We start from the raw sequence: 19,102 nt of genomic DNA on the forward strand, positions 1-19,102 counted from the left end.
CATTTACCAAATGGGATAATCAGAAGCTGAAACTGATATCTTCCAAATGTGATGCATAAAAAGTGACAGGGGAATGACATTATAGGCTCTGTTCTGCGTATTTATATCTATTATTATTATTATCAGTCTAAATGCTCTCTCAAATGAGGCACAAACCGTAACTGTGTCAAATTGGTCAACTATAGTCTATGCAAATGGAATGTCAAGGCACCAGACTATTTAGTTTGCATTCTCCAATTACTTGATGAATAGCCATATAATTGCCTTTGTCAAAAGATGAGACTTTTACAATTCTATAAGGATATGATTAAAAGACCAAACAGAGATCAGATTTATTCACCACATAAGGCATCAATACTATGCATATCAATTGAAGGATGAATTTGTTAAAGTGAAGACTGATATTTATTAGAGATGATGAATGGTAAGACCATTGATCATTTAGCAAGCATGGTGGATTATTGCGATAAGGTAACATATTAGAAGTCTTGTCGGTTTGTTGCAAAGTGGCGTGACAGTAGATAGTTGAAGATTGTTCGTATGAAAGGATGCAATGATCATTACATAAGATAACTAATTACTGAAGATAACATAGCCAGCAATTAGTAATTGTTAGGATGGGAGGTGGTAATGAAGGGACATGAGACTTGTCCTACACAACATGACTTCTCAGGGAGCAACAAGATATAAAGTTAGTTGAAGCTCATTCAAATGGGGCACGGAATTATTTACTTCTTATTATCATCAAGATTTGGATTACTCATTTGAGCAAACCACCTCATTGGCGGATTTGTTTGCAAACAATTGAGGATAACAGTCAGAAGTAGCACCAATGTCCTTAATTTAATTGCATACATTTGAGGATAATAATCAGAAACAGCACCACCATACTTGCATACTGCCAGAGTCTAAATCAGAAACTTCAATTACATCTTCATTGCTATAGGTGATAGTATGCAGACTTACAGCATATTTATATAGTCATATCAGGAACAGCTATAAGTGATTGAGAGCAAACTTACAGCACAATTGTCATTGTCATTTCAGAAATAGCAAGATTTACATCATAGATTGCAGATCAGAATATAGCAGAGATTATCATTGCATAATTTACACAGTTATATCAGAAATAGCAACGATTCTTCATATGATCATATCAAAAAATATACAAAGTGCAGATCCAAATATCAAAGATATTAGTTGAATACCATAATACTTGAACATTATACAGAAGGGCAGGTTTTGGGCGTGTTTGGGCAGAAGGGCAGGTGCGGGCTCACAGGCTCACGATTTGAGTACAGAAGGAGAAACGATATGCCTGGCCTTCATCCTACCTAGTGAAACGGTAGGAAAGGCTTTGATCGCGCGGGTGGAAAATGAAATAACTGGGATACAGTAGAAGTATAGGGATCCAAAGTGAAAAGCTTGCAGAGTAAAAGGGTTCACAGACAGACAGACAGCACAGGCGCTGATAGACAAATGTGTCAGAGGCAGACAAATTGAAGTGGGCTGAGCAGAATGTGTGAATTTGTAGTGACACCAATGAATTTCTGTTACGGTAGTCCCTCTTTGCATTTCTGAAACAGTGGGACCAGGGCAGGAGACACAATACCAGACAGGGTTCAGATCCTAGGTAGGCCCGTTTCCAAGGGTAAAACGAAGACTGGGGCCCAGCCCACAGCAAGATAGTGGCAGGCCTTAAGCCAGGTGTTTCAAGGTGCACTTTTTGGTTTTGTTTTATATATTTGCTCTTGTTAGCTTTTGTTTCGCCCTTCTTTCTTTTGATCAATGGAAAAACAAATTGAGGATACACAAATGAGAAAACAAACGGTGGATATGCAAACCATGGAAAAACAAACCATCTCATTGGTAAAAAACGGTCAAGAAATTATGGTACACTTTGAAACTAACCATTTAGGGCAAGTCAAAATGGCATCACTTGGCAAGACAGGAAAATATATCTGGGTCAATGTTAAACAGTTCAAGGGCATTTTAAAACGTAGACTTGCTCGTATGAAAGGGTCACAGGACAAGCAAAAACACGAGCAGAGATTGCATAAACAAGTCAAAATGTGCCCTCCTCCACACTTAAGTGGTGACAGTCATCTGTATGGTAGTAATAACTTCGATGAGTCTGTCAGTTACAGCCCTACCTCCACACCTCTCGCTTGGTGCCCAGATCTTTATGTGCAAGAACTTTTGAGGGCCAAGAGGAGGTTGGAGCTCCTAGAGGCTAAGGAGCAAGAAAGTTACCGCAATATACAGGTGCTAATTGCAACAAATAAAACTCTTGCAGATGATAACAACACTTTAAAAGCTCAAATCTCAACGTTGCAAGAAACACTTTTAGCCGGGAAGTTTGAATGGCAGAATATGAAGGATGAATGGAAAAACCTGAATGTGACATTGGAAACAAACAAGGTCACAGCAAATACCGAGTCATCTCATAATAAGGAGAAAACGATTCTTCACACTAGTTTGCCAGGAAAGGCAGATGGTGAAGAGAAGAGAAGGAGTTTTGCAGAAGTCACCAAAACTTGGGACAAAAACAGCAAACACCCTGATATGGCAAGAGAAGAGGCAAAGATTCGTGTGAACACGCAAGACAAAGAGGTCAAGGAAAGGCAGCTTAGGGCATCCAATATAATTATCAAGGGGATAAAAGACTATGGGGAAGGCGAACATACCCTTGACCTAACGAGGGATTTCCTACAAGATGTGCTGTTGTGGCAAGGACAAATCTGCCAAGCTTGGAGGGTTGGCAAACCACACGCTGAGAGAAATAGGCCAATCAAGGTAGTCATGCTCAGCATTAGCGACAAACAAAATCTACTTAACAAAAAACAGCTTTTGTGGGGTTCTCGCTTCGTTTTAGAGGAGGATTTAACTATGAGACAGCAAGTAGAAAGAAGGATGGAAATGGAAAAAATCAGAACAGCTAGAAATGAAGGCAAAAGAGCTTGGATGTTCAAGGGAAAAGCAGTTATTGCTCATTTTGGCCACCGCTACAATGAAGGGCAGCAAGAAGGCAACAAAGGTGCAACAACAAACACCTTAACAGGCAGCGATACAACAAGATCCATAATCACACCTAGCGATAATAACTCAACTTTGAGTCTTTCGCATCAAAATAAATAGCAATCAAGCTTAACCCAGGCGTCCTTAAGTTTAGTTTGTTGGAATTGCAGAGGTTATCCGTGGAGACGTGGGCCTGGGTTAGGGCCTATTGCGGAAGGCAAAGACATTATTTGTCTCATAGAGACACATGAGCATGAGGGATGTAAGACCCCATTGTTTGAAGGCTACTGGAAGATGGCAGTGTGGAATGAGGCAGCGGGAAATGGTAAAGGTTATGGAGGTATAATGGTTCTAGTAAAAGAAAAAGAAGGTCGTGTCATTCAGCTGGAAAAGACTGATTCTAATAAACAATTTATATGGCTCAAAATCGTGGAAAATAACACTCTTCTCAGGATTGCAGCTTGTTACTTTGCTCCACAAGTATCTAAAATTTATAAAAAGTGTGGTTTAGATCACAATGACCCTTATGCTACGTTAAAGAAAGATGTTGCTGTTTTTTCACAACGTGGGGATGTCCTTCTCGTTGGAGATTTCAATGCTAGGACAGCAAATTGGCAAGCAAGTATTTTCAGCTCCGAAGTAAATGATAACCCTATTTGGCTCACAGAAGAGAGAAATCATCCATGGGATAGAATATCCGAAGATGCTAAAGGCTGCAATCATTTTGGGGAAGAATTGATCACTTTGTGTGGCACATTTGATCTAATAATCTGTAATGGTTTGGCTAGATGGGCTAAGTCGGGCAATTTCACTTGCAACACATACAACGGGGCAAGTGTGGTAGACTATGTAATTTGTTCGCAACATTTGTATAACAATATTGAAGAAGTTGAAATTGGAGAGCACATTTGGGATCTCAAATCAGATCATAGACCACTGTATGTAAATTTGTATTGGGCAAAGGATAGACGGATTGGGGCAAAAATCCAAGGCCCTCAACACCCACCTTCTCAGGGCAGAATTTTGTTAACTTCAGAAAATAGTAACACTTTCAGGGCTGCTCTTGAGGAACTTTGTTTGGGACACCCTATGTATAAGCATGGTGTTAATAGTCATGATTTATCAAATCTGATTCACAAGGCTCTTTCAAAATGCAAGAGAGCAAAAAATAGAAAATCTGAAACTAATTGTTTTCCAGCCAATGCATGGTTTGATAAGGAATGCAAGAGGGCTAGGAGAAATCTAAGGGAGTCAAATAAAACTAACCTTGACATTAAGATCTACAAACAGATCCTAAAGAAGAAAAAAATCGATTTTATGTCCACAAGGAGAGATGAGCTAATTTTCTTGGGCAGAAATAACCCCAAACGTTTTTGGAAAGAACTCCAACCAAGGAGGAAGCAAACTGAAAATAATATTACTGCCACCCAATGGTTTGATTATGCTAAGAAACTTTATGAACAAGAGGGTGGAGTGGGACAGCCACCTTTGGTCAATGATACCACAAATATTTTTACTGTGCAAGAGATAGAGACAGGGATTAAGAAGTTGGGTGGAGGCAAAGCAAAAGACCTTGTTGCGCTTCAAGCTGAATATTTGAAGTGGGGTATGAAAACTCTTGCACCGCACATCACTGAAATCTTCAACAAAATCTGCCAGGAAGGGTTTCCGAAAGATTGGACAATCAGCCTTGCAATACCACTTTTTAAGAGTGGTGATGTTAACAATCCCTCCAACTACAGGACTATAATGATCAATCCCCTCTTTGCTAAACTTTTTGGCAGTATGATAGAAACTAGGATCAGCAAATGGGCAGAAGAAAATCATAAACGTGCTAAAGGGCAAGCTGGTTTTAGGCCAAAGCACTCGACAGTGGATCACTGTGTCACTCTGAGACACATTATTGAAAAAGAGTGGGAGAAAAAAGAAGAGGTTTTTTGTTGCTTTGTTGACTTCAAAAAGGCTTTTGATACCGTTCCGAGAGACAAGCTTTGGTTGAGGATGAAAGAATTGGGGATTCCTAGGCATCTCAGAGCTGCTGCTTATAGAATGTACGAAGAGGTGAAAGTCAAAATCAGAACTTCAGATGGCATTTCAGAATGTTTTAGGAGCGATATCGGGGTCAAACAAGGTTGCCCTTTATCCCCTACTTTGTTTGGTTTATATATTGACAAACTGGAAGAGTGGTTAAACACGCAAGAGCGTGAAGGCATTCAGCTAGGGGAATTTGTTATAAAGCTACTCCTATATGCAGACGACCTCATTTTAATTGCCAAATCTGCTTGTGGTTTGCAAGACCATCTATCTTCACTTGAGCGCTTTTGTAGAATGGTGGGGATGCAAGTCAATATCAGCAAAACCAAGGTTATGATTTTCTCTAATAATAAAAAACAGCATCAACATGAATTTTATTACAATGGAAGTGTTCTCGAAGAAGTTGCGGAATATAAATACCTTGGCATCGATTTCAACAAAAAACTAAGCTGGTCTAGCTGCAGGTATAAAAGGACATTAGGTGGATGGAAGGCTTTCTACGCTCTTCAGAATAGGTGCCGTGAAGCGGAGTTGTGGGATTGGAAAACTATTCAAACCTTGTTTGGTCTTCTTGTGCTGCCAGTTGTTCTTTATGGGTGTGAATTATGGGCCAGCAGCACTACTATAGCACAATGGAAACAAATCGAAGGAATCCAAAAGCGCTTGATTACAAGCAAGTTTAAAATTAAAGGCACTGTTCCATATGACATCATGCTAAGTGAAATGGGGGCTGCGCCTATTGAGGCACTTGCTATGGTTCGCCTTTTAAGCTATCTAAAAAGAATCGAAAAAATGGAAGAGGATAGATGGCCGAAAGTTGTCTTTAGTGACACACTATGTAAGCGAAAAAGGACATGGATGCAACAAAACATCAAGTGGATGAGTAAATGGAATATTCATTTCAATATGTGCCCCACAAGTAATAAAGAAATAAAGGTCTTTGTTATGGAGAAATTCTACAAGAGAAATTGGGGAAGCGAGATTGGGAGGAAGAAACTATATTATATAAATGAGTTCAACCCCACTTGTGATCAACTCGAAAAAGTGTACATAGGAGCCAACATTTCTTGGAGAGCTAAAATTCTTATTGCTCAGCTGAGAACCAACTCTCACCAACTTCGTTGTGAGACCGGGCGTTGGAAGAGGCCAAAGGAGGCTTGGGAAGAGAGAATTTGCAGATTTTGCAATTCTGGGAAAGTGGAAACTGAACAGCACTTTATTCTAGAATGTGAGGCCTACAAGGATAGCAGAGATAAGTTTGCGGATACTATATGTGACAGTTCTTGGCATAACCTGTTCAACGAAGAGTACATTGAGCAATTGGGGGGGCTCATCATTAGTCTACACAAGAGGCGAACAGCGCTACTTAAGTCTGCTTGAGTTGTCTTGCTGTCCCATAGGCTATTTTTGGCCTCGTGGACGTTAAAATTTTATCTTATCTTATCTACAGTGATTATGATTATCATAATACAAGTGGAATTGTTTATATATTCTAAGGAAAATCAATTGTAGAGCAGATCATAGGCATCTTTTTTATAGTAAGTATTATCAATAATCATCAATTTAAGTTTGCAAGGGATTTTGTGTTATAAGTAGAGTCTTTGATTAGAAAGTCTCTTGCGGTTGAATATTAAGTCCCTTATTCCTAAGTATTCCTAAGAATTTAGGAAAGGGGACATTAAAAACAGTGTTTGACTATATATGATTGCAAATGTATTTTTTATTTACAATTTTCTGCTTTTGTAGCACATCTCTGGCTCATCAGATTCTATAGTCTTTGCAGTTAGCTAAGCACATAGTGACTATTCATCTGATTAGGGAAGACAGATTTGACTATATGTGGTTCAAATGCAAGAATACTGATTTGCAATTCTCTGCTCTTGTAGCATGTATCTGCCTCATCAGATTCTATAGTCTTTGCAGTTGGTTAAGCATATAATGACTATTCATTTGACTTGGGAAGCTAGATGGTGAATTCATAAGGAAATTCAGTGGGGAAAGCTGGTAGAAACCACAGTAGATGGTTTATTTTTCAGACTGCACAAATTTGGTAGCACTCCTTGTAAACTGCAGTTCGTTTGCTAAATTTTTTAATGTGACTGATGAAGCTGGTGTGGTATGCCCTTCCATATTGCATGGGCTGGAGGGAGACTAGATCTTGTGACCTCACACCTATCATAGGAAGCTCTCACCAATCAAGCCAGACTCCCAGCCAACTTTTAATAACCCCAACCGGTTATAACTTTGTCAAACACCAAATTCTTCTCTAATTCAGTTGTTTGACATTGCGTCAAACACTTTGCAAACGAGCTTTGATACCACTATAATAACCCGTGCAATTCTGATTTTTATTTTCTGATTGCTAACTTGAGAATTTTGTCAAACGCTTTGCACACAAGGGATATATATAAATGCCAAACTTTAATTGATACGCTTGCAAAACTCCAAACAACCAACAATAATTTTTTTTGAATTTTTCTTGAAACATAGAGCATTGACAATAAATGAGAAAATATGCATCTACATCAATAGGATATTAGGGCAACAAATTCTGGTGTGAAACTTTGATATAAATCAGATTACAAATGATTTCTAAATTGTTACACCTGCCTAATATATTCAAATCTATCCTCCATGCAATGCAAAATGAAATGGATAGGAACTTGGAAAATGCTCAAGATAATCTAGATTTTTACTGTAGTGGGTTCATGTAGTAGCAACATCACTATAGCGAATTACTCTAGCAGATCACTGTAGCGACGACACTATAGCAGCAATACTATAGCAGTGTTACTGTAGCAAGTTACTATAGCAGCGATATAGTAGTAAGTTATTGTAGCAATATTCAACTTATTCCTTCAATCTTACTCCACTAATCTGGCCCTAGGCCACAAATTTGACACAATGAAAAGATTGATCTGTCTTCTCCAAGAACTGCAGCCCTTTGAAGGATCTTTCATCAATATGCTCGAATAGAACACTTGTATGATGTCCTCCTAATACCAAATTCACTAGGTATTTCACTAACTCGAATGGAGACACACAATAAAACTTCGCTCTCTAGTGGCAAATGTTAAAACCCTTGGCTCCACACAACTCATGAAATGTAAATGACAATAATCGAATGATAAAAAAAGAGCCTCTCATGCCCACTTTATTCTTTCCTTGTGGGAGCTCATTTACTTTTCTCCCCAATTTGAGATAAAAGATATTCTTATATTTTCACTTTATTATAATATTATAATATGAAATTATGCCCCATCATAAAGTGCCAATCCCCAATAAAACCATCTAACCACCATATTAGCCTATGAGGATCACAATAATAGGCTATTTCCTGAAATTCTGATGTTGGCAAAAATGGGAACATTACAGTCCTTCCTCCCTAAGATTGCTTGCCTTCAAGCAATCTAGCAACACACTGAACTCCAACGTCCACCTGGATCCCAAATGAAGTAGTACGTGACACCCTTGTCAACATTGAACCAACTGCATACTACTAACATCATTAGGACCAACAACGTAACTTGTAGTATAGCACTCAAAACTTGTACTAGTGATGTAGGAGTTAGAATATCACTAGAAAAAAACCTCACAAGAAATATCTTCATTTTGGTCCCCACCCATATAATATATATTGGACTAGAATCTTGATCAATTATCCCTTGAAGAGACGTAGCTACAAGAGAACCATATGCACTCGTGCCAACTGTATCAACAATAGGTTTAGCCACATCAAAATCTGTGGACACAAGAACATTACCAATTGCTGCAACACAAAACTGAATCTTTACAGATGGTGAAAGCTGAGCCCAACTCCACTCAGGTGAGTGATAAACATCAACCTCAAACAACGGATTATTATAAGACAATGTTGCATCCATGTCGAACATAGAACTGTCCATGAAGTGAACATCAACACTTTGTTGATTGATAGTATAACATGACTCTGTCACTACATCACTCACCTCATCAACAATAACAAGTGTACTATCATCAAAGCACACATCTACAACTGCATGCATATTGCTAAACTCCTCGTTGGATGGCTCACCCGACACAGAAGTGGCTGCTGATATGATAGTATCCTCTCATGCTCCTACTTCCACTATCGTTGCATCGCTATCAAATACATAATCCGAGGAACTCATGCCAACAACTGCATTATCTAACTTAACCTGACATGAGTTCTCATCACATTCCACCTCAATTGTACCCAACTCATGCAATGTCTCATAAGAAATGTCTCACAAGCTGCAATTGTATCATCACATTTCGCTCTTCGAAAAAGCGATATCATTCTCTGCTCATATCTCAAATTCAAAATCAATTGGGTCATCCGTGTAAGGAAACTTGCAAGAAAGAATATAACTGTTTCCACATAATTTATAATAGATCTGAAATAAATATGTATTTGAAATCCACATGCAAGAGAATAGACAACATACCCACAAAAATTGTAACACAAGATATACCTTAGGAAACCTTCATTGAGAGAAAAAAAAACCCAACCTCCAAAAGCATCCATCACCATGTATTATTCAACAAAAAACACCATTGCAATACAACCATGGAAGCCTTCAAAGCCATAGCCACTACCAAGCAATCCATGTGAACAAGCATGAATCCACACATCCCATGCCATGCTTCCAACCTTCACAAATGCTCTCTTGGCTAACCTGTCAAGCCTTGTCTCGTTCGACTCTTTACTTTTTTGCCTTTTGTCTTCTCACACAACAACTACCCTTGTGGCTGCTTATATAGTAGCAAGTCCCACAAAACCACCAAGTGGTATTACATAAATCATGTGCTAAAAACCATGTGCTACCTAACCCATTGACCCCACATTTAATATTGAAAATTTAATTCTTTTCCCCAATATTAAATAATTCCATGAAATATTATCGCAATGTTACGATACAACTCATCAAGTATGTCCCATGAGAATCTTTACATGTTGCACGTCCATCTAAGTGCAACATTACATAATAAATTAAAATAAAATAATATAACAATATTATGCAATGTGTGCAACAACCATTATCTCAACAATCTGTTTGTGATTTTGATTCATCTCATTCACTAGCACATCCAATTGTTTCACAATACCCTATATCTCAGAATCTTCATCCCTTGGCGGAGAAGTGCGCCCTTTGTGGGTATAATGAATACCCATATATAGCCTTTTCCTGAGACTTTGCATGTCTCCTAATTTGTTTTCAATCGCTATTCGCAAACTTGGTACCATGAACTCTGTTGATACCAGGACCTCTTGACCATACATCAATTGAAACGGAGTGTGTCCCGTGGTAACTTTGTAAGAGGTACAATATGCCCATAATGCCGATGGTAACTTTTCCTCCCAATCTTCACCTTCAATTGTACAAGACTTGTAAATTACTACAACCAAAATTTAATTTGTAGACTTTGTCAATCCGTTTGCTCTCAGGTAGTACAAACTCGACAGGGAATGGTAGATTTTGAATTCCGTGATGAGTAGCCAGATGACATGGTTGACAAAATGTCCCCTACAGTTGCTTGTCAACTATATCGGGATTCTGTACCTTGTAATGATCTACTCATAGATAAATCTTGTTGTGCTCAGTGCAGAGTTGTTTGGTAGGGCTCATGTCTCTACCCACTTTGTAAGGTACTCAGTTGCTACAACAATGTATCTACATCTGCGGGCTTTTCTTACTTTTAGTTGCCCGACAAAGTCCAACCCTCACTGTTCAAATAGTTCTTATGCATGTGAGGGGTTCAGAGGCATAAAATCCCTCTTCAGTGGCTTCCCGACTCTTTGACATGTATCACATTCAACAACTCACTCCCTGGCATCGTTGTGTATGGTTGGCAACCACAATCCTACAAGAAGTATCTTGCGCACAGTTGTGTTCGATCCCATATGTCCACATGTGGGCCCACCTTTCATGTGCTTCTTTCAATACTTCTGATATTTCTTCCTATAGAGCACATTGTCATAAAATCTAGTCGGATCCTATATTGTATAGCAACCCATTGATCAACTAAAACATTCGACTTCTCAACACTAGTTTTCTCTTCTCATTTGGCCGCATTTCCCTAGAAAATTGCCCCATTGAAAGAAATTCCTCAATACTCACGTACCAAGATGGTAGTTCGGCAATCTGAAATAGTTGTGTTGGGAAAGTTATCGTTGACTCCCTCCAAAGGTTCTCCCAATTTGATCCTAGATAGATGATCCACACTCACGTGGCTTTTCCTGCGCCGTACCACAATTTTAAATGTAAATTTCTACAAGAGAAGTAGTCATCTTCTTATTGGTCCTTGAATGATCGATTTATTCACGAGATATAGCAAGGCCTGATGGTCTATGTAGAACACAAGTGTAGTCACCAATAAGTAGTGTCAAAACATTTGGATGGTGTACACCATCCTGAGAGCCTCCCGCTCTGTTGTGCTATAATTCTTTTTTGCTTTTGACAATAGTCTACTTGCGAAGTACACTGGGCTGTCCAATCCGTGATCACCTGTCTATGCCAGCATTGCTCCACTTGCATAGTTTGACGCATTGACATGTACATAAAACTCCTTGTCCCAATTCAGATAAGCTAGGATAGGTGTTGTGGCTAGTCGTGTTTTCAATCCGTGAAAGGCTTCATCTTGCTTTGTTTCCCATTTGTAGGGTTCTCCCTTACAAGTTAGCTTGTCGAGAGGGTAAGATATTTTGGCAAAGTTCTTAATAAACCTTCGATAATACCTTGTGTCCTAGGAATGATTTTATTTCAGTCACATCTGTCGAAGGTGGCATTTCTATAATCACTCGGACCTTGTCTGGATCTGTCTTTAATCCTACCTTGCACACAATGTGTCTCAACAGTTTTCCTTGAGGTACCATAAATCTGCACTTCTTAGGGTTTAGTGCTAGTCATACCTATCTGCATCTTTCCTAACATACCTTGAGTGCAATCAGATGCATGTCCTCTGCATTGAAAACTAACCACTCGTTTAAGAACACTTTGAAGTTTCCTACTGACATCTTGTCAAAAATGTGCAGGATGATTCTTTTTAACGTTGTGGGAGCGTTGCACAGACCGAACGACATCTTATTGTAGGCATACATTCCATCTTCTGCCACGAAGGTTGTTTTGAGCTTATCTTCCTCCACGATGGATATCTGGTTGTAACCGGAAAATCCATCCATGAATGGATGTATTTCATGGCCGACAACTTCCTCTGAAATACTATCAATAAACGGTATTGGTAATGGATCCTTAATTGTTACTGCATTCAAATAGCGAAAGTCTACACTTCCTTATTTGAGTGATATCCTTTTTTAGTGACATCACAATTGGGGATTCCCACTTACTTGTTTGTATTCGAAAAATAACGCTCCTCAAGCATCCAGTTGATCTCGTTTGTGACCCGTGCAGCATAGTTTTTGTTCATGTGGTATGGTCACTTCTATACGAGTAGTGCTCCTTGTATTAGTGGGATGCTGTGGACACACAATTCTGGCAGTGCCCCCTTCAGGTCCTTGTATGTCCATGCGAAAACATCCTTATACTCCATAAATATCTTAAATGTTGCTGCTTTCAAAAATGGATTCCAATCATCGTCCACAAATGTCTTTTGGATTAGGCTTGTCTCTTATTACTGCATTCAAACAACAAAAGTCTACACTTCCTTATTTGAGTGATATCCTTTTTTAGTGATATCACAATTGGGGATTCCCACTCACTTGTTTGTACTCGAAAAATAACGCCTGCCTCAAGCATCCGGTTGATCTTGTCTGTGATCCGTGCGACATAGTTTTTGTTCATGTGGTACGGTCGCTTCTATACGAGTAGTGCTCCTTGTACTAGTGGGATGCGATGGACACAATTTTGGCAGTACCCCCTTCAGGTCCTTGTATGTCCATGCGAAAACATCCTTATACTCCATAAATATCTTAAATGTTGTTGCTTTCAAAACTAGATTCCAGTCATCGTCAACAAATATGTCTTTTGGATTAGGCTCGTCTCCTAAGTTCACTGTCTTCACCATTGATTCTTCATACTTAATAGGCTTCTCGTTACTGAATGTATGTGCAAGTGTTTCATCTATCTGCGCCTCTCCTTTGACTTCTTTGTATTCCGTTGGAAATTCATTCGTCTCCTCTCCCTTACTTCCTTCTTCTACCCCTAACATGTGACAGCTCGGAAAGAGTTCATAGTCCTCTATTTGCCAATGGAGTAAGCCATTCACTGAGTCCAAGGCGTCATTGTCGGACCCTCCTAGTTTCAAGATTCCTTCTTCATTAGGTTCCATTCGTTTCTTTCCTTCGTCGTCTCCTTCACCTTCGGAGTGTAATGATGCCGCCTCTTCTCCCACTATTTAGGTGTGTAGGTCAATTGCAAACCTATGACCTCCTCTTTCCATGGACAGAGTGTTCCTTTTGTAGTCGTGTTTCATCTTTTCCTGCACTAGCTGGCTCCTCTTGAGGATGGCGTCGTACCCTTTCCTTTTCAATGGAATAATCATGAAGTTGAGTAAGAAAGGTTGTGTCCTGATCGTTACGGGTTGCGTCATTAGAGTTTCAAGGTTTTTGATTCTGTGTTGATCAACGGTGTGTAATTGGAATGTAGGCAGCCATAAGGTAGGTTGTCCCAACTTCTTCCATGTTTCGTCAAGCAATGCATTTATGCCCGACCCTCCATCTACGATGGTGTCCATGAGAATAGTCCTGAGAATACCCATCTTGACTACTGTAGGGTGTCTTCCTGTGTTTAGTGCAAATAACATTGGGTCCATTGTGGTCATTCCACTTCCACCTTGTGTGTTCTTCCCTAGCTCTTCCATCGCCTTTGGGGATAGTGTCATGTTTAAGATTGTAGTCCATAACTGTAGCATTGCAAGGTCATTCAATTTCATGGGAACCTCATCTTGCATTACCTGTCGTATGATATTTTGTTCTGCTTGGTTCCTTCTTGAAGTGTCGACGGTCTCCTTCATTTGCATTTTTCAGCCTCTATCTCTTTTTCTATTGTTGTTTTTGCATGCTTCCTCCTTTTGCTTTTCCTCTTCCAGATCTTGATATGTTGTCTTCTTCGCTTGTGCACGAGTGATTGCTAATGTTTCTTTGTCACATCTTTCTACGGTCAATAGGTTCACCCCAGGTTTAGGGCATTTTGAGTCATCGTGGTCTCCAAGACCACATCATCTACACAATAGCTGGGGTGTTCCCTTCGTAGTATAGTCTCTAGTGAAGTGACCCCAGAGGTTGCATGCATGACATTGTATAATTGGTCGTCCCGTCGGATCGTACTGTATCTAGCTACGATCCTTGTTATTGTTGTTGTCGTCTTGTCCACGTCAGTTGTTATTTTGATATCCTCTTGAGGTTGCCTCGTCATTATTTGTATTTGTTCCTGCTCTCGAGGTGGACACTTCTTGCATTAGTAGCACTTGTTGGTGTCCCTTTGTTCTCATATTGAATGGACATTCCTTTGTGGAATGTCCTGCAATCTAGAAGAATTGGTTCTTAGGGCAAGAGCCCTTTGTGTGGCCCTCCTCCTTGTAACCCGTACGCCATAGTTCCCTTTATCTAGTTTGTCCAGGGTTCTTTTTCATGTTTTAAAACTCTTTCATCATATGTAGCATATCCTTCTATAATGCCCAAACCTTTTTACTCGATTCCTCATCGCTACTTTTAGAGGATGAGTCTTCAGAATCCGAAGATCTGTCTTTCTTCTTTTTGCTAGTTTTATGTTCACTCTCTAGGTCCATCGCGTGATTATATGCATTAATGTATGATACTGGAGGTACTATTTTCATCTTTTTTCGCAGTGTTGGTCGTAACCCTTCAACAAACCATCTTTTCTTCAATCTGTTTGCTTGTTGGCTTTCCATTTTTCCTACCAGCTCCTTCAGTCTCCTCGCATATACATGTACTGTTTCATTTTTCCCCTGTTTTTAACTGTAAATTTCTACTATGATCTCATTGTCATCTTTGAGTAGTTGGAACTGTGTTGTAAATTCCTTTTTGACATCTCCCCATGTAGTTAGCTTCATTTGGTCGATATCTGAAAACCAATCTATTGCTACACCTTGTAGAGTAGCTGGAAACTATCAGATCTAGTCATCTTGGTCGACTACGCCATTTGCAATCCATATCGTTACATAGGTTTTACAATGTCGAACAGGATCGACCATCCCATCACCATTAAATTTTGGTAGTTTTTCCTTTGGCCCTACCATAGTTAACTTCTTCTGTATTTGGTGTACATGTTGCGTACCCGTGCTATTCTGAGCACTTGAGTTGTTTTGAGTATCCGTGTTGTTCTACACAACCATGTGGCTCTAGACAACCGTGTTACTCTGTAGTATGAAGAGGTCTTCTACAAGCGAAATTGTTCGATTCTCAACTTGTATCTGTTCGTCTGGTGTATCGGGCACGAAGAGTTCACCCCACACTCATGCTCCTTAGGCACCTCGAGCCATGCGGGTTCCTTCTCTTCCGTCTAGATTCCCTACCCATGGCGTATATAAGTTTAGGAACTCCTCCCTTGTATCTTCCACTAAATTCAATCTTTGTCACGTCTCCTCAAGCAAGTCCTCGGCACTCCTCGGTCTACTAGGTGAATGCACTCTGTCGGTCTGTGCTCCTTCACCACTTTGTGCCCTTCAGTGAGCTATTGAAACTCCTGCCTTAGGTTCGCCTGTTGTGTGAGAATTAATGCTTCCTGTGTTGTGCGTACATCATCCTTTTATTTTATTTTATTTCGATCTTTATTGAGCAAATTCAGCATTAATCTTCATTATACATTTTTTGTACTAGGTTTGACAGGCAATGACACCAAATGTTTACCATACAAGGTAAATGGATAGCTATCGTGTTAAGAGACTAGAATGTAACATAGAACAAGATACTTTATTCATATAAGCAGATATACAATCACGAGTACAATGATTCTTCATAATTCCATTCGGACGATGTACATATATCTCCCGAAGGGGTGACTAAACTGTCACGCAACCTTTCAGACACAAACTAATCCTGTCAGCTACAGTATAGTTTTACCGACAACATGAAGTAATTTGATGTTTGTTGGAGTTAGAACCTGTTGGGATTCTTATAGTTGCCATGAAACATGGCTGAAATTCCATTCAGAATTGTGCCTTAAAAATACTTTTCAAGGATTGTGGCTGAAAATGCTCTAAATCTGTGAAATGTAAATGTCTTAAATATCTTTGGATTTCTTTCTGGAAATATTGCAGCCGAAGATGCTTTGAGTGTTGTTGCTTACTCTTAAGAAATCATTGTTGAAGATATCCTAAATTTTGTGTATTGCTCTTTGATAAAAACATGGTTCAAGAAGCCCCAAAAATCATGGTTCTCTGTGGGATAATCATGGGTGAGCTGATCAAGGTGAGAAATATTGTAAATTTCAATACTCAAGTAGAAATGAAGATGATTATTTATCTTTTTGGTCTGATTGTTTTGGAAGTATAATATGTCAGAGATCACTTTTTGAAGCAGCTGCCAATAGATAAGAAACTCAAGTCACAAACTCAATTTGACTTTTATCAACTACTTTGGAACCTAGCAGGACAATATGAGAATTATATTATTATTTTTTTATTGTGGTAGTATTTATCAATTGAAGGTAATAACAATAGATAAATAATATGTACTCGATAAGAGAGGAAAAGGCTTTAATTTATACAGCTATGAACAAAATATGTAAGCTACATATAAAAAGAACCACCTTGTGGCCTTCCACATTGGGCTTGTCATGCACAAAATTGGTGTCTTCTTGGTGGTGACCTAAAAGGTTGCTTTTACTGTTTTACCTTAATCCTTGTAATCGCAAATAATGAATAGCAGTGGTGACCAAACATGGCAAGGTAAACGCATTTTCTTTTGGGTTCTATGTTTCATAAGTATTATACATTATAAATCATTTGCTGTTTTGAGATATTCAAGTGACTCTTTTGTCTCAATATTGTCTTTTAAATCATGTCACTGCTTAGTTGTTTTCCATGTTTGTTACATTAAAACATCAGCCATTTTTAATAGACATTCAATTGACGGTGCATAAATTCTGTCATTTCATAATCAGGTGACCTCTGTGTCATTCAGTAGTTGTGGAACCTACTTTCATGCCTCAAGTACAGCGAATGCCACCTTGGTCTGGGATACAAGGATGATACCAATGACTCCTGGTTCAATGCCAACGGAGAGACCATTAATTGTGGCTGATCCCACAACACATTCTATGAGACCTCTGCATTGCCTGAGCCATGGCAAACAGATGCCCACAGCAGAAAATGCTGGTCAACTTCCTGGGTAAGAGATTTTTAAAAGTTTATAGGGCAAATTTATGTCTATACAACTGAGGAGAAATAATTTTTGTTTCCTGGACATGCACTCCAGTGCTGCTATTTAAATATATAGAACTGTCACACAAATCAGTGTTCTGTTGGATTTTGGTTTAAGAGCTAAGCTCTGTGTTCTCAAACTACCTTCTGTGATTATAAAATATCAATTCAACTTCCTTTAAAATCAGCCATAAGAAATGCTATATTTTTCTGGCATATGACTAACTACGAGCAATTTCCTTTTTTCTTTTGATCCATACAGTATATTATGTAGTTTCACAACATTTCATGTGCCATTTCTTGTAGGAATTATGCTAGTATATTTTATCTTACAAGTTGAAATTTTGAAACCACAATCACAACAACAATTATGCCAATATATTCTGTTCTATATGAGTTTTTGCCAACACCATGTTGTGGATCAGATTTCTTTGTCGTCAAGCTTTTCAAAAGTCACTAATGAATGACACATATCATGTTTCTCTCAAGTCAACAGTCTAAACAGTTTTGTAATGACCCCTTCTAGATTTTCCTGAGTTTATTCCCTGCAAACACAATTGCAATAACCAGGGTTGGAGAGCTCTTACCAAGGAAGATATTTTGTCCGTTGTGCTTTGAATGTAAGTCCTGCAATCATCAAATATGGAACAAGTGCATATGTATACAATTTAACTATATTGTTAGTGCACTATAGTTTGTCTTAAGTTTACAAATTGATAATACAAGAGGATATACAGTCTTAACCTAGAGTTTAGGTAACAATATAATGCATTTTTAATGTTATGGAAGAAACATGTTTATAGCACTTAACTCTCATCGCCTTAACCATAATGAGGAGTGAAATAGGAAAGGCATGATGAGGTGCTCATTATCTCTTCCCTAGGCCACAAAGCTGAAACTCTTCTGCCCTTGGCCCCATGCTTCATGGGGTTGGCGTACCTAATGGAACCTTAAAATTGTTCTCCTCCATCTTCTATCTTACTCACCTCACATGGTTAAGGGTCCTTTCCTTAGCTGTTACAATAATTCTTCCATATGAGTTGGTGGAAGGATTACAATAGGGTGCACTTACTTGACCCTAGGCCCAAGGGCAGAAACTCGTCCCTCTTGACCTCATATTTCATGAGGTGGTGCACCTAGTGAGGCCTCACTGTTCCCCCTTATTGCTATTACTTCCCATCTCCTATGTGGTTAATTAATTATATTGGCAATGATGCTTTTGCATCATAAATATATTTTGCAAATGAAGTATACAGAGCCTGATCCCTATATATAATTAATATAGATCTGATTGAAGGTGACAATATGCAGTTATTTAAAATAAATCTGTATGCCCGTTTCAGAATTAAGCAGACACAGATAAACTCACAGTATTGTATCTACATAGGGAATTGAGCTTATCAGATGTGACTGAATATATTTATATAAGTGTATTAATATACGTTGCTGGATATAAGACTGCTGAAGTATGTCTTCCTATTATTGATGCTTTTCTATCTTCCTTATTTGCTGATGCTGGAAGAATGGAATCGGTTCATATAATCAAGGTAGATTAGTTGGAAGATAGCCATTGCTGGCCATACTATAGTTCCCCCCCCACCCGGCCCCTACTATTCTATGAGAGATCGGGTGGGTGGGAATCATAGGGTTACTTATTCCCTCTACTCTTCGATGAACTTTGCTTCCTCTAAGCTTACGGTCAAATAGC

The 19,102-nt window shown here is 38.9% G+C and overlaps 1 protein-coding gene across 1 annotated transcript in view; it reads left to right on the forward strand.

Annotated features, from left to right (window-relative positions):
* LOC149533001 (ribonucleoside-diphosphate reductase subunit beta) overlaps positions 1–19,102 on the forward strand; it is a 184,462-nt gene that overhangs the window by 134,611 nt on the left and 30,749 nt on the right. The window contains exon 17 of the mRNA XM_089807580.1: positions 17,136–17,362. Coding sequence (XP_089663706.1) covers positions 17,136–17,362 — 227 coding nt within the window. The remainder of the gene's footprint in view (positions 1–17,135; positions 17,363–19,102) is intronic.

The sequence above is a fragment of the Cupressus sempervirens genome, chromosome 10 (assembly GCF_028749045.1).
Source record: "Cupressus sempervirens isolate cs-2001-9-10 chromosome 10, ASM2874904v1, whole genome shotgun sequence".
NCBI lineage: Eukaryota > Viridiplantae > Streptophyta > Pinopsida > Cupressales > Cupressaceae > Cupressus > Cupressus sempervirens.